The sequence below is a fragment of the Doryrhamphus excisus genome, linkage group LG9 (assembly GCF_037039965.1).
Source record: "Doryrhamphus excisus strain RoL-2023G ecotype Guam linkage group LG9, RoL_Dexc_Guam_v1.1, whole genome shotgun sequence".
Classification (NCBI taxonomy): Eukaryota; Metazoa; Chordata; class Actinopteri; order Syngnathiformes; family Syngnathidae; genus Doryrhamphus; species Doryrhamphus excisus.
In genome coordinates this window covers 895,918-912,387 of record NC_136365.1, presented here as the reverse complement: position 1 = coordinate 912,387, position 16,470 = coordinate 895,918, and the positions used below count along the sequence as shown (strand labels likewise).

The 16,470-nt window shown below is 41.3% G+C and overlaps 3 protein-coding genes across 3 annotated transcripts in view; 1 reads left to right on the top strand and 2 right to left on the bottom strand.

Annotated features, from left to right (window-relative positions):
- Positions 1 to 535: 535 nt before the first annotated feature.
- On the bottom strand, positions 536 to 4,160 carry spcs3 (signal peptidase complex subunit 3). Its single transcript, XM_058074343.2, has 5 exons — positions 3,907 to 4,160; positions 2,901 to 2,974; positions 2,037 to 2,113; positions 1,602 to 1,717; positions 536 to 980 (listed from the first exon to the last, which is right to left on the bottom strand). Exons 1-5 carry the CDS (start codon positions 4,047 to 4,049, stop codon positions 848 to 850), a joined length of 543 nt encoding a protein of 180 aa, XP_057930326.2. The 5' UTR covers positions 4,050 to 4,160; the 3' UTR covers positions 536 to 847.
- Positions 2,764 to 16,470, top strand: part of dctd (dCMP deaminase) — a 97,413-nt gene continuing 83,706 nt past the window's right edge. The window contains exon 1 of the mRNA XM_078793140.1: positions 2,764 to 2,773. The gene's annotated coding sequence lies outside the window, so the exon portion shown is untranslated. The remainder of the gene's footprint in view (positions 2,774 to 16,470) is intronic.
- On the bottom strand, positions 4,680 to 14,574 carry kdm2aa (lysine (K)-specific demethylase 2Aa). The gene is given in 24 exon segments (XM_078793136.1): positions 4,680 to 5,151; positions 5,397 to 5,615; positions 5,686 to 5,832; positions 5,904 to 6,067; positions 6,144 to 6,368; positions 6,651 to 6,780; positions 7,138 to 7,677; positions 7,940 to 8,039; positions 8,116 to 8,199; positions 8,292 to 8,420; positions 8,818 to 8,941; positions 9,112 to 9,239; positions 9,839 to 9,916; positions 10,347 to 10,610; positions 10,612 to 10,758; positions 10,826 to 10,941; positions 11,011 to 11,164; positions 11,773 to 11,866; positions 11,936 to 12,042; positions 12,211 to 12,389; positions 13,397 to 13,443; positions 13,514 to 13,592; positions 13,679 to 13,817; positions 14,437 to 14,574. Coding segments are annotated over 24 exon segments (3,582 nt in total). The 5' UTR covers positions 14,443 to 14,574; the 3' UTR covers positions 4,680 to 4,969.

The window sequence follows — 16,470 nt, the reverse complement described above, 5'->3', positions numbered from 1 at the left end:
ACAAGACACACACCATACTGGATTTGAACCTGAGAATGCACCCAAACCGAGGTAAAAATGTGGCGTACATTGTGGTGTACATGGACATGCCCATGCTACATACACTACTTTTTCAACTTCCTGTCCTCGCCTCTCGTTGTGATACTGTAACATTTTTGTTGCACTAACTGAGCTTTTTCCCCCTTGCAGCTCAATGACAACATATTTTTGTCATGTTATGGATACATGAGAGCCAAGTTTTTCATGTGCTAGCCATCCAGCAAACATAAAATACTTACACGGGTGAAAATGTTCTTTCTTACAAAGCTAGAGAAACTTGGATGAGCATGTTGTTTGTGCAGTGAGCAGGAGATAAACCTGCAGCAAACGCCTATTCCTACACCCTCACTGCCGAACTGCTCAGTGTAATTCACACACACACTCATTCATAACCCTCCTGAAGAGCCCACTGCCCCACTATAACAAGCCCCCATCCACACACAGAGTGACTTAAATGCACTAAAAAATGGCATCATTTGGTTAAAACAGTTCTTGTGTACTTTATTCAATGGTCCATGAGCGCAAACGTGAAACTTCTACATAACTTCCTGCGATGCTGATATACGTCGTTTTTCTTTAGTTATTATTTTTTCTTTCTTCTAGCACCTCACCCTTGTTCCCAAATGATGTTGCTTTTCATAACAGACATTTAAATAAAAGAAATCAATCTTCAAAACTTTACAACCCCCCCCACCTCCTCCCCATGCTTGGGGCCCTGGTACAACATTCCCACTTTATCCCCACTTGTCCTCGTGACAAATGTTATCATCAAGTCTGCCTGAGAGTGACGTGTGTATTTTCTTTATCCCTAATAGCTCTTGGTTGTCTCATATTTATCAGGAAAGGGAATACTGACGTATCCGCTCCCAACTACAAACGGCAGTATTCCAGCGTTGGGAACGACGTTCCATGCCAGCGTCAGAGTGATGTTCTTGTTGGCCCTGGCGACACAGAAATCAAAGTCTTAATGACTGTCACAACGGGCAAGCGACAGACAAACGCGGCCGATGTTGAGCAGATACTCGTCTAATCTTTCGGGGTTGGTAGCGACAACGAAAGGAGGGACACCAGCGGCGTGTGTGTTGAGGGGATCGTAGGGCTGGTCGCTTCCAACACTTGAAGATGACAACTAGTGGTTTTAGTTTCGAGGGGGGAGGACAGCGATGAATAACTTTTCTGGTAGGCTACTGGTTATCTGCACTGTTTGGGGGAAAAAGCCTTTATTGAATCAAAAATCTTTCTGTGTAACATCTTTGTACTAAATATCTCGTGTTATGATGTTGACATCTGTAGCTTATAGATGGGTGTGGCCTATACAAGTAAAAATCTTTCTTTCAATTTAATGGGTGCGGCTTGAATTCAGGAGCGCTCTATAGTCTGGAAATTACACAAATTCACAAACAAGTCTGTTGTTTATGAACCAAAATTTACTGTTTAATTAAGTTACGGGAGCTCGTACATAACCAAGAAATGTTGTAAAACTCATTTTTTTATTGCGGTGTAAAAACAATGTTTGGATTGGAACAGTTTTTTTTTCTGCTACTGCTGCATTTGTGCCTTACCTGAGGCCGTTTCCATCGTCAAAGAAGAAATACTTGGATTTATTGTCTTTGAGGTTCAATTTGGTGTTTTGACCACGGAGGACAATCTTATCCCAGAGCACAACCTGGTTGAGAGACTGACACACACACACACACACACACTTGTTATTAGTATAGTCGTAGTTGGGATGTCTTTTAACTGACATTATGTTTACAGTCACGCATTTCCAAGTTGTGGACTGGTTCACACGAAAACTTGCAGTTGAACTCGCCAGGAGGCCTGTCACGATAAATATAGGCCTATGCTACAAATTATTGTTGGTAATCGATAATAAATTTCTAGATTATCATGACAGGCCTACTCGCCAGATTAGTGTAATGATTCAGCAAATTAACATGCACTGTGATGAATTGTCATGTAAAAAAAAAAAAAGTCGGTGTGGAAAATCAACTTACATTGCTTTTTGTCGTGTACTCGGCTGACAAATACAGAAAGAGCTGTTTGACATTCCAGTCAAAAATGGGCTGCAAATGTACAAAAGTTAAGGCAAAAAAAAAGTACAATCACTTCTGTCAACTTAACATGGATCATATTAGGATCACATTGTGTCGGAAATGATGTGCAAAACTCATTATTTGCACATGAACAACGTGATTGTGACTGGACTACGAAGTACTTGCAGGCCTTATGCTAGCACAGCTGAAAAACAGGACAACTCGACGATGTTGCGTCAACAAGTGGCCAACTTTCTGCAATCGGTGGGTTGGATGCGGATGTCAGCAACAACTGTGATTTTAGCATTTTTGTTCAATCTTTTTCTTAAAAGGGACCTATTATGCTAATTTATATCAAGTTGTGGACTACTATAGGGCAGCTACACACAATAACCTGCACAGAAAACTTTCTAGATCTTCCAGAATCTGCCGCATTTCCTTGGATTTCAAAAACATGTTTGTTTTTATTTATTCCACCCAGGACCCACTCCACTGTGATTGGTCCCACTCAGCTTGTATAGCTCGTAGCCAGGCACGCCCATATAAGAAAATCCATATCACTAGAAAAAACTCTCTGAAACAGAGCATTCGGAGCCATCAACAGCCGTCTTTCAAGGCTCACTTCCAAATGCCGCAACTCTTATTATCCGAAACCACTTTTCACACAGGAAGTGAAGAAAATGTAAACAATGTAAGCAAGTGAAATACTCACCGTTTACATGGAAGGTTATGGCATAATTGAATTAATAATAGACATTATTGCACTTTAGGTGTGAAGTTGACCCATTCGTGGTTGGAATGGTGCGAGTACACCTGAAAGGATATCAGCTGAGAGGTCAAAGGTGATGAAACCCAGATCACTGCGCTCTTTGGGGCCAGTGAAGTCATTCACATTCTTCCTGTAGGACAGAGGCAAAAGTTACTTCATAACAATAAAGTGACAGTATCTTTATTTTTGTTATTTATCCCATTCACACAAGACCGCAAAAAAGCATGTTGATACAAAAACAGTCGCATAAAGAAAGAAGGAAACCGGGTAAAATGGCGTAGCGTACAGGCGTGCGTAGACACAGCAGTATCTTTGAGGCGGCAATCGTCAGGTTGGGAGACAACTCAACCTTCTGAGCCATGACATCCGAGGCCAAGGTGGCGTACTGGCAATATTTGGTAAGTTACAACGCCATGGTCTTAAAAAAAATACACATTGACAGTTGCTCATTACTGTGTACACTGTACTTGGTTTTGGAATGTATTCATTTTGACACTATAATGGTGGACCCAAATCTATGACCATTTTGACAATATTATGGTGGACCTCTGTTCACTACTTTCCACGCTACAGGTTTGTCCCCAGCCTCCATTATTTAAAGCTTCTCTCGCCTCTTCCGTTATGCAGCCAAGGTGACGACTATCGAGGGTAAGAATTGAGTGCAACATCCGGGGACTGCCAAGTGCACTGCATCACTTGTCAGTGTGAACGCACTTATACACTCATAAGACGAAGTGTAACGACGAAAGTGCCTATCATATTGTGTTCATCTCCACGTCATCGACAATCAACGGATATCTTATCATAGTGATTTTAAACTGAATGTGCATTAAACTATATATTTCTATATACTTCCCGCGTGGAAGATTTTATCATCTGTACAGTCTAAACTGTTGTAAATAAAATACCCACCAATTGTCGGATTCGCAAATGAAACTGTGTGATAAGATGTCACCTAAAACCACAGTAACTATGATGGGACATTTCATGTGCAGGTGGATTGGACAAAAATGGAATATTAAATGTCGACTTTTGTTCAAAATGGACATTAAAGAGGCTTACAACATGACTTCGGAGACTCGGACGTCCACGGGAACCGTTCTGTCCTTAAACGCGGTGGTGATGAAACAGCCGAACGTTAAAGCTGCCATGACGCTGAGAGAGAAGGCGAAAAGGGAGTTCGCTCTGGACAAAACAGTGTTCATCTTTTCTGAACCGTTTCAAGACAAAATATCAAATAGTCAAACTGATGAGGACGACTGCGCGTGTTTGTATGGATTCACTGTGCTACCGCCGAAAAGTTACCATCATTGCTGCATAACGTACTTTCTTCTAGGTCTTTCAAAATAAAACCAAACACCTTAGGTGAGTTTTTCCTTTGCACCTGTATTTTTGACTTTTGTTATTATCTAAGTCATTCAAATGCAACGCTTAGAGTTATTAGAAAACATTATACTTTAAGTAGTTAAAGACTTCCCAGGTTTGTGTATTGTAAACAGAAGGTAGCTTTTATTGTGAAGGGTGGCATGAAACATACTTCCGGTAATCTAAACCGGATGCTCATGCATTTTTAACGATGAGTAAGCGGAAGTTATTTTTTTCAAAATAATTATTTGGGTGCATTTCCGCCACTACGCGGTAACGAGGCTTTTCGAGGAATATTCACTGTATCATAACAGCGAAATAACAACAATAGTTACATTCTCTTCATCATGTTTGTTGTTCTAAGATTCCACCCTTCAGTTTGCATGTTCTCTCCGTGTGTCCGTGTTTTCTCCGGATACTCCCACATATGTACATATCTCATATGTACATATTCACAATCAGACAACAGCTTTATGTTGAAAACTGACCTTTTTTATTTTAAGTCACTTGCATAATAATTTACTATAAAAAATCATGACTCAAATGACTACTTTAATGTGGAAATGGAATCCAATTGAAAGTCTGCAATTGTCGAGCAAGTGTTGTCCACAAGGTCAAACAAAAGATGTGCTAATCATGTTTCACAAAGCTCTGTAGTGTTTTCAATCAAGGAAAGACATTTGTCTTCTTCTTTAGTTGCTTGACCTACAAAGCTTGCAGTAGTCACTTGGTGTAGCACTGTGATAACCCCTGTTGTCGTTTAGTTCAGACACTGGATGAGCTTCTCTTCCATCATGCAGTACACGGCAACGTGCGACAGGTCAGAGATGAAGGCGTTGCAGACTTGCATGCTGATGCCCTTGCAGCCTCTCATGTCCAGAAGGGTCAAAGAGGACATTCTCTTCAGGTAGGACATACATCCATCTGTCAGCTGACTACAACCTGATCAGATAAACACATAATTGTTTTGGTTGTATTGTAGTTCTGCGCATGTGAAAATCTGCCATCACAAGTGTGTGTATGAAGGAGAGATATCGCAGATTCCATGATATAAACTACTCAAAAACCTGGAATTTCCTCTTGTAGGACTAATTTATCTTATACGGATCAAAGCATCACTAACATTCTATTGAAATGCTTCATACGAGTGAATATGGCGTGAGACAAAGCGAGGTCAAATGAGGTACCTGCTAGAGTGAGTTCACTCAGGTTGTTGCGCGTCTGTGTGCCCCCTGCAGCCAGCACCGCTATGGAAGAATCTGTTATGTTCTTGCAATGAGCGAGGTCCAGCTTCTCCAGGTGTGGCATATGTCGCTGGAGCAGTCTCACGGTGGACTCGGTGATGTCCAGACCGGACAGGTGTAGCGTCACCATTTTCTTCAGCCTGCAGCGAGGCATGTAGGCGCCTGAGAAGGAGCAAAAGAATGTAAAACGAGAAGAAAACTTGTGAGTACGTTCGTTTCTGTCGCAACGAACCACGTGGGGTGAGGAGCTCTTTAATTTGTGTATCTTTGATTCCCTCACACCAGCGCAGGTCTAGTAGTCGAAGGTAGGGCGTGACATGCGAGGCTAACGCTGACAGGGACGACCACGGCAGCCCAGCGAGCCTTAATTCACGAAGACCTGCAGTAACAGACGGAGGGATTAGGCTGCACAACCTGTCAACGTGCATGTTGGTACTGGATGTGTTGTACCTGGAAGTCTGTCGAGAAGAGACGTGAGCTGTCTTTTGGCCACGGGGGTCCATGACAGATCCACAGAGATGGGCCGGTGTTGTACGATGCCTATCAAAGCATTGTGAGTCAGATGGCGCCACCGCCGTACTTCCAGATGGCTCCAAAGATTCTTGTCAAACGTCCTGCAGCAGGAAGTAAAAGTGTGATTCCAGGATGTTCAACGTAAAAGTTTTCCGCATCATATTGGGGACAACATACCACTTGTACCAGGTCTTGCACACCATCATGCACTTTAGCAGGTCAGCTCTGTTGAGGTACTTAAAAACAGACACCCACACGTCCTTTTCTCCTCCATTCTCCTCCACATCCTTAAAGGGCACGAATGGTGACCCCAAGATCGATGAAGCCACCCGTTCCTCTTCCTCTGAGGATGTAGATCGCTCAACAGTGCCCCGAGTGACATAGTTACCGCGAAGGCCTGACCTGCAAGATAACATTTAGTTCTTTATAAACGTGCTCATGTTTTCATTAATAAGAAAAATGTCAACCTGAATCGATATTGTGTGAATAGAAACTGTCTATGTGTCTGTAGGAATTTATGGATGTGCTCTTTCACATTTTAGTTTCAAGACATTTCCATCATGGAGATTTGCTTCCACGTTGTGACTATATAAGATATTACATTGAGAGCTCAGTGTCACAGTGATGATTGGTAAACATTCTATTATTATTATTATTCCATTTAATTGTATGAAAAAATCCAACCTTCCTGGTCCTTGTGGAAGTTGTCCATCACGGGTGTTGCGCGTAGTTTTGGAAAGCGTGGTTTTTCTGTTAAAGTTGGCATTTTGTGTCCGAAAACCCATTGCGGCTTCCAGTTTGGGAACTATAGAACCTGTGTCGGTCATAAGAAGGGAGGGAAAAAAATCAAGCAAAAATCTGCAAAGACATTAGACGTATAGAAGTAACGTTCCGTGTCCCAAGAACGGCCTGGGAACGCCTCGAGGTTGACCCATTCCATCCAGCCCTTGGCCTTTGGTAAAATCACAGCTCATATGAAACAGGACTGTGTTTTGAAGGACAGTGACAATGACTCTATGAGAAATGTTGAGGATGACGATGATTATTATTATGGACGAATGTCTGTCAGCGAGGACATTTACTACTCATGACAGGAGTAGAGGAAGAAATGGTCACCGGTAAAGCCGCCATCATTTGGTTTTGATCTTCTCACTACATGCCTTGTACTTACCAGGTTTCTCTGTCTTGTTGGGGCTTTGTAGAGTCACCGTCAGGTAGGATCCACACAGGATGTCATCATTCAGATCAGACACCAGGAGCACTGGAGGTTCTGGGTCAGAGTCCCAGAACTCTTCCTGCCCCTCTTCATCTTCAAAATTGTCCACTTCCTCTTCGTCCAGGTCAAACTCCTGTCGGTCGCTGTCCTCATCTTCCTCATCATCAGTCTTGAGCCTCCTACCGGGCTGATCCTGGTCTCCATTTCCGCTGTCGTCGTCATCTTCCTCTTCATCTCCATAATCAGACTCGTCAGTTGACGCTCCTCTGTGCTGGATCCTGGAGCCCCCCCTCAACCTCACCCCTCTCCTCCTCCTGCCACCGTCCTTCATGGTCTTCATCTTCAGGATGGAAGAACTCCCAAGAGTCAGTGGACTTTCCCGACTTCCTCTAAGAGACAATCCTCCTTTGAGGAGTCCCCTCCTGTTACCAAAACCCCTCCTAGAAGAAGAGTGGCCACCTCCTCGTTGGAGGCGCATCCTTTTCCTCTGAGTGGCTGTGGACAACATCACAATAACATGTGTTAGAAGAGTGACATTCATCATCAGATGGCGGTCATGAGAAATTAGTCAACAACACTGTGTCCTGTCTCCTCCTTTTCAATGACGCATTCAAGTGCACTGCGTATTTCCCTGTTATATCACATCTCCTAATCATATTTGAGATGTTTCTGCGTATTCACGTCTTCATTGAACGTATTCCAATGAAGCAGAGCAACTTCATCTCATGATCGGATTTTGGTGGAAGTCCAAACCAACCTTCATCCTCGTCATCACTGGAATCGCCATCACGGCTGTGTCTCTGTTGTCGGAAGATCTTAGCCATGCGGGCGTCCAGCAGAGAGGAGGATTTCCGTTTCTAGGAATGTATAAAAAATAAAGCAAAAGAAGATACGTGACGAAGTGAGGGCTGGTCCGGGTTTTCAGTTGCGTACCTCAGTGTCAGTGAGCCCTTGGACACACTTTGGACATTCCCAACAGCTCGGCAGGTCGTTATTGATAACGCCTTCACCCCTAACCTGTGACAGAAGGGAAAAACAACAAACATGATATGAGCTTGTACCTTGGCCGACTTGATGCCAAAGAGCTGGTGTATTTGAAATAAAAGTACCGTGAGGCAAGCAGGGTGGACGATCTGTGCACAGTTGGAACATTCCATCAGAGTATAGAAACCATCTGCAGTTTCCTCTTGATTCGGCTCCTTGCATACTTCACAAACGGCAGACAGTGGAAGTCCTGGCTAAAAAAAAAAACATAAAAAATGGTGAGAGCCATTGATGGCAGTGATTTTGAGTGAGTGATTGTCACCACACGTCCACATCGTGGTCAATGTAAACAATGCTTTCATGGATGACTACAGAAATTGAAAAATAACCATATTCGAGACACTGAAATCAAAGGACATTTACATTTTTTTTATCAAGAAACGATTAATCGTTTTTAAATCGTTGATGCAGCTCTAAACAGGAGACATGAGGGTCTAACATGTATTCATGGTGAGTTGGTGAAGTTAAAGAGCTAGCAATTACTTCAATAGTTTTTGGCCTCCTTGAACACACTCAATTTCTATCTTATTTTGTCATTAAATTCAGAAGTCATTCAGGAAAACAATGAAAACATGAATGCAAGTTCCTTACTGAGAGACACTGGCGCAGCACACAGGTTTGCTTTAGCTTTCCCGGTCCTCCAAACTTCTTCATGTCTCTGCAGAAATTGCAGTCTCCGCATTCAGTTCTCATGCAGGCCTCACAGCGCTTACATCTGTAATCACACAATCACAAATTATCTTTGCACGTGATGTTGGCCATCTTAAAACTGTGGCACATTCACATCGGCCAAGATCAATAAGCCATTCATCATTGATTAGCAGAATTATTATTGCATGTCTTAGTCATCAACAGTGGCAACAGTTTTCACAATCCATTGATTACCTGACCCTACGCCTTCTCAGAACAGACATAGAGGAGGGAGGCTTCTGTGGGCGTGGCATGACTGAAATAGTGGTCGGTTTAGGACGAAGATGAGGTGGTGGAGGAGGAGGCGGCTGATAATTTAAGGCCTGAAGAAAGAAAGACACAAGTGTGCTATTCAAAAGCAAATCCATATTGTTTTTATTAGGAGTATACACATACAACTTTTTCATTTCCGATAATATACCCACACTGCAGCAAATACCGATATTGATCTCAATGAAGAGTTTAAACTCCACATTACTCACTGCTGACATGGACTCGTGCTTTTCTGATAAACCTAATGACTTTTTGTATTTTTTCGGATTTGAGATACAGGCTGATATCATCTGATATTGTTATATCGGCCCGATATTAGCATATCAATATCAGAATGGGAAATACTTAGTTAGTATTGTAATTTCTGCCTTGTCTTCCATATTTTGAGTGCTGCTCATACCCCTTCCATAGATAACTAAACTAGCTTTGAAATGAGAAGTTATGGGATAATTGCGGTAAGCTAAAATTAATATATACACGTTACCAAAAAATCATTTGAAAAAACATAACAACAGTGTGTAGAAAGAGAACATCTGAGTAATTTTTGGGTTTGCTAAAAGTAAAACAACAAATGCATTTAGCAAGAAAGATGAACCACCAAATGTGTCAAAAATTCCATTAATGTATCATATGCCAGATTGCCACTTACCCTCTTTGGCCACCTGACTATGGGTTTTCCAGTGTAGGACTGTTTGGGATTGTCATTAGCATGCTCCTTGAGTAGTGCCTGCAAGACACCCATTATTGTTAACAGAGGACTGGGACTTTTAAGGACACTTTAATGGATGAAATAACTTTAAACTCCGCACACAAACAAAATGGGGTGTAACGTGTTTCCTCAAATGTTGTAGTGTTAGAAACAATGAAATGTTAACTACAATGATATACGTATATATTTATTTTTCTCCCCAAATAGGCTGTTTTTTCCCCACAGAAATCACATTCATGCTAAGTAAAAGAAAACAGTGTTAATGAGGATAAGCTGTGTATAAAATGGATGATGGATATATATATATATATATATATATATATATACACACACATATGTACACAAAGTAACAGCAAAAAAAATTGTCAAACAATATACAATTGCTGCGGGGAGTTTAAAGCGGTTTTTGAGGTTGGTAAACAAAAATACTGTCTGTACTGTATGTTACCTTCATGTGTGTGATGAGTGCCGGGGAATTGTGTATACCCGCTGGGACACACTTCTTGTTGGACGGCAGTGACTCCAGTTTGCCCACCAACGTCCACAGCCCCTCCAGCTCCAATGGAGTGAAATGAACCGCTGCTCTGCCGGACGGCTCCTCTGAACCATCCCCTTCACATGCGCTCTTATCCTCTTCTTTCATACTAGCTGCATCTGCGGCAGACACGGGTTTTCCATTTGAAACATGATGATTGACATGATGATGACAAGATGATTTTTTTTTTCTTCATACCGACACCCAGAGAAAATTTCTGGAAATCTGGTGTGAGATACGATGTCTGGGTCACACTGAAGATATATCGCTCCAACACATACCAGCACATTTCATAATAGAACGGGTGACGGAACTTGACTGGAACCTGTAAAGGTAGCAGAAGGTTACAGGAGAAAAGTGTTTCTTCGTGTCAGCAGCTTGTCTGCACCTACCCGTGTGCGGTCCTCTATATTGCAGATGTTTAGCTGCATGGGAATGTTAAAGCTGTGAAGGAAATTTCCTCCAAAGACAATAGAATCCACAGGGGTGTAGACGGCATGAATCCAACCTAACAAACGGAACAGATTATATGTACGGTACATACAGTACATCATGTAGCATTGACATCAATAGTCACCTGAAGGTATGATGAAGGTACAGCCTTGGCGCAGTTCTATCCTCTGGCATTCAGACGCTCGATCGCCCAGAAAAATATCACCTTGCTTTCCAGACAGCACCCAGTTTTCATACAGTTCTAAGTTCTGAGTAGTGGGAGGGATCAACCAGAAAACCTGAGAAGACACCAGTGTGGATGTTTATGGGATGTGACTTGGTTTTCATTAAACTACATTTTCATTTGAAAGAACTTGCTTTAGATCTGCCAACCCTGAAATGTAATGAGTGCAGCTCCTGACAACTTTTTTTTTTAAATGTCCTATTTAAAGACAAAGCTTTGTTTTAGCAGAAAAGTTACATCATTTTCTCGTTACATAATCCCCTTCGCTTTATTCTTACAATTTTTTGGTTTAATTTTATTTCTGCAATGTGCTGTAGTCCGATATAAAAATGGGCCTCAGGCCACAAATGGCCCCTGGACCACAAATTGGACAACCCTAATTTTATAGTTATTCATCAGGCCTTGTTGACTATTTAACTTGTTAGCTAACTTTGTAGCGAGCGAATTATGGTAATTATAGAGCAAAGGGGAGCCTTTTATTGCAAATGCTGAATCCACGGATGCTGAATCCAAGGATTCAAGGACAGAACTTGAAACTGAAACCGGTGAAATGCAACAAAATGCCTACTTGGAGAGCAGCAAAAGGTACAAAGTGTCAAAATGCTAAATGCTAAAAAGACTAAATAAACACGTCGACACACACACACACACACACACACACACCTTGCTGCCTCTCAGAACATGATACCACACAGATGTCCCTCCAAAGTCGATGTGAAAGTCTGTATAGCATCCCTCCACACTCATCAGACAGTATCTGTGCAAACAACGGCAATATTGTGAGAAAACGTACAAAAACAAAACAAGACAGCAACACCGCTCTTACTTTTGTACTTTGGGATATTGCATATCACTGATTGAGTTGGTGGAGTCCCTCTGCCTCTCTTTCAGGTGACGAGGCCACATGTTATCAACCCAGTCGATAAGATCTAGCTGAGAGACGGAAAGAGAGAGAGAATGAACATTCGCTACCATATAAATAAATAAAGCTGCTTAATCTAATGTAAATTTGACAGACACATGCTCTTACTTTATGTATTGATTAATTCATGAAATTAAAAATAAGTGTAGTTTTCCCATCGAAGTATCTACTGTACATACTGTGGAAGGTCTCTGGACCAGGTTTTCCAGCTTTGTGTGGCTGAATTCCAGACTGATGACATTGTAGAGCTTCTCTCTCTGAGACGGAGAACTCTCGTAGTAACGTGTCCACTGGGCCATGGACATCTCTGTACCCTTCTGAGTGCTGACATCCATGACGTCAATCATACGTCTGCTACCTGAGTGGAGAGTGGCAAAATGAAGACGTTTTAAAATATTGAACATATTTGAATTTATGTATTCTAGTGTTTTCTAAAGATTTATTATTTATTAGAAGTATATATTATAGTATTTATGTAGTTTTTCATTATAATTGTACATATATTCTAGTTTATAAACACATGAATGCAAGAACTTCCCAATCCAATCCCCGCTTCCCCACTTTTTAAATGGCGATGAACCACTTTAGGTTTTATCCAGATCCCTACACATAATGAATTCACACTTTTAAAATGACTGAAAAAAATACTGCCATAATAATGGCAGAAGGTGGACACTTCTGCCATCTAGTGGACGAGCACTTCATTGTTTTGCCTTGCATTGTTCATAACAAGTAAATAATAATTCTCCAAATGATTGAAGGACATGAGAAATTGCATGATTTCACAACCGCCAACAGCAACAGTATGTGGGCTGGGCAGGTGTTTTGTTGTATGTTGAATTTTGAGGGGAACAGTGGAGGTATTACATTTGGAATAAGGTCATAACATAAAATGTGGAAGCACTGTGAATACTTTCAAATTGCACAGTTTATACTTAAAATACATGAAATGTACATTTAAAACATTTAGCACTCTATCACTGACCAAATACCTCTATATACAGTATAAATAATATATCCATCCATCCATCTTCTATGCCGCTGATCCTCACTAAGCTCGCAGGGCTATGCTGCAGGCACATATAGACAAACAACCATTCACACTCACATTCATACTTATGGACAATTTGGAGTGGCCAATTAACCTAGCATGTTTTTGGAATGTGGGAGGAAACCGGAGTACCCGGAGAAAACCCACGCATACATGGGGAGAACATGCAAACTCCACATTGAGATGCCCAATTGGAGAATCAAACCCAGTTCTTCCTGATCTCCTGACCGTGCGGCCATAAATAATAAATATTTGTGAGTAACTACTGCTAAAAATAGTTTATTAGTGCAGTACGACAAGAACATATGTCTTACCAACAAACATCTTGACATCACTGACACTGAAGTCTGGCTCTGGCATCCTATGGAACATAAAAAAAACATTGATCTTCTGTAGATTATACATCCAGTCATAACGCAAAAACGATGTACTTTATGCCCAGGCCATCAGTTTCCTCAAAGATGATTGGGTCTTTCAGGCCTCCTCTTTGAATGTACTCATAAGTTAAATCTAAAAGACACAAATTCAGGACCAATGAAACAATGAAATAATTAGCATCTGTACGTGTCAATAATTAATGTAATGTCATTTTCTACCTTTGCCTTGCATGCGAATGATCCGATCAGAGTTGAATCTTTGGCTGTGGACCTTTTCCTCCAGATCAAACATTCTCTTTCCATCAATCTCCTCATCAGAGATGACCTCCTCATGGTAACGCCGCCGAGTACTAGACCGCTGGAGGGGGGAAATAAAAATCTTGGTTAAAACAAAGAAATAATGGAATGATATGATGCAGCGTTTCACTATGTCACCATCAAACCTAGTCAAGCCTAATGTGAAACATGTTCATTCCTAGACAGCCTCAGGAGCAAAGACCCACTATCGCTCCATCCTCGTGACGTCATTAAAGAGGGACGACACAAATTGAGGAGAGCCACACTTTGGACACCCTGTCACATTGAATGAATGACACAACATAGCCCCACATTTTAGCAAACATCAGATTCGGTCAATAAATTTAAGTACGATATACTTAGGTGTGGTGAATGTCGACAATTTAGCACTGAAACAGTTGTAGTGGCTTCCACCACGATGTGTGACTTTAACTTTTTTTTATAATTAAAAACATGTACGTCATTACAAAGTAAAAGTATTGATCCATACAAAAACAAACAGTGTATCAATTCATGAAAACAAATGCTTTCAATTGACAATAAACTGGATTCTATTAGTTCAGACACAACAAAGTGGCAAATCACGCGATAAAACTATGTGGTGAACGTCGCAAATTCTATTAATTCTAATGCTACATATAAACTTGCCGCGATTAAAGATGTAATTTACACATATTTACCCCCATATTCCACTCCAAATAAGATGTATCTGTCTTATTTTGTTGCCATGTAGTTCATTCCCTTTTCTCCGTCTTGTTCGTCTTCTTCTTCTGCTTCTCCTTCTTCTTCTTTGCTTTAAGGACGGTTGACAAGCTTATGTTGCATTAGCGCCACCATATGGTACGGAGTGTAAATACGGCTTTGCGCAGAAAAGATACAGTATGAACAGTTCATCATTTTTATGGCAGGTTTATTGTAATTGTAAAACAGGAACAGTAATGTGTCGGAAAACAATGAAACTTGCAAAACATCCAAAACCATTAGCAGAGGTGCAATTAATTCATTAAAGAAAACATAAATTGAATTTGATTGAGGGACAGAAGTATTTGATCCTGAAGTAAAATGTGACAAAGTGTGTACTCAAACCAGAGCAGAGATTTCTAACTTTAATGTTTGACTTGACCATAGGTTCCCAAAGTGGGGTACGTGTACCCTCAGGGGTGCGCCGCCATGCGCCGTCGCGCCGTGCTCCTTGCTCTGTGCTCCGTGCTCATTCATGTGATTGGCATACGCACATGGTTGCCAATGTTTCAAAAGTTATTGGCTATCCTAGATGTGGCAACATGATGTTATTGTCTAATTTGCATAGAATTTGCATGTGATGTGGTAAGATGCTGTAGAAATAAAGCACAACCTTTAGGGGAGACAAAAAAATGAGTAAAAACATGAACATGACCAAGTGTGGTTTGTGAGTAGCACCCTCTCCTGGTGAATATATGGAATAGCAACTGAGATTCACAAAGATCGGCAACACAATAGGCTTATCGATTCCTTACATTTACCCGCAGAATTGTCAGCTAATTGTTCCATTTCTGAGAGTGATATAAAATGAAAAAGATACCAAAAATATCTCACAGGGGTGATACGGCAAAAAGCTTCAATTTAACAAAAATGTGGTTCTCATGTGACGTGACTCTAGTGAGCTTTTGAGGCTCAGCATCAGTCAAACGACAGCTTGCACAGCCAACCGTGGACAATATTCGCCCATACGTGCGAAGGCTAAGCAAATAACCCGAAAAATAACTAAATTAATAGGACTAGAGGACCAGACTTGGAGCCCAAAAACTCCATCCATGGGGAGAACATGGAGACTCCACACAGAGATGCCCAAACGAAAACAAACCAAAAACCTGAACTCTGAATCTCCTGACTGTGAGGCCAACATGCTAACCACTCGCCACTGTGTATCCCTTCAGGCTAACAATTTTCCACATTCCAATAATTCCCTCTTTTACCACAATTTCACATTTTCCGTGCAGCATTTCAGCTCGGCTTCAGCTCTGCGGCATTCACACGCCATCTCTACACGCATTGCTTTCTCCCTTTTCATTTCATGTCCAAATTAGACTTGAATTATTCAAGAAAAATGTGTGCTGTTGCACATAACTGGATTTGCTTCATTGTTGACACAGAACATTAAATATATAACATAGCATAGATGATTATTTTGCATAGCTGGGTATTACATTTGAGGGATTTCAACTTGTACTTTTTGCAGTACAAGCATTAACGAGGACTTATTATGCTTTTCCCACTTTTCTGACCTATAAATGCAGTTAGAATGTCGCATTCACGTGTTAAACAGTGCAAAAGTTTCAGATAGTGAGGTTTGAGCATTTGGAAGTGAGGCCTGAAAAAAGTTTGGGATGGCTGACTGTGACTGATATGGGCATGCCCGGGTACAAGCTGAGCAGGACCATGGGTGGAATAAATTAAAACCAACCATTTTGGAAATTCGAGGAAATTCAGCTGGAATAGGTGCAGATTCCGGAAGATCCGGAAAGCTTCCTGAGCGGGTTATTGTGTGTAGCTGCTTTACACGAGTGCACAACTTAATATAAAGGGCCGAAAATGAGCATAATTGGTCCACTTTAAGAAATATTCCAAGTTATTCTTATTGCAGTACAAGTATTTCAGCACCAGCTGAACTCTAATTTATTAGTCCTGGACTTGTTCCCGGTGTCCCCCCATGTTAATCCCCATCCAAACACTCA

Bases quoted from the DNA above. Each gene is read 5' to 3' on its own strand.
- spcs3 (XM_058074343.2), bottom strand. From the start codon at position 4,049: ATGAACACTGTTTTGTCCAGAGCGAACTCCCTTTTCGCCTTCTCTCTC. The intron at 2,975-3,906 runs GTAAGCCTCTTT...TCTGTCCTACAG, and splicing joins CGAGTCTCCGAAGTCATGTT to GAAGAATGTGAATGACTTCA. The intron at 981-1,601 runs GTAAGGCACAAA...CTGTGTCGCCAG, and splicing joins GACGATGGAAACGGCCTCAG to GGCCAACAAGAACATCACTC.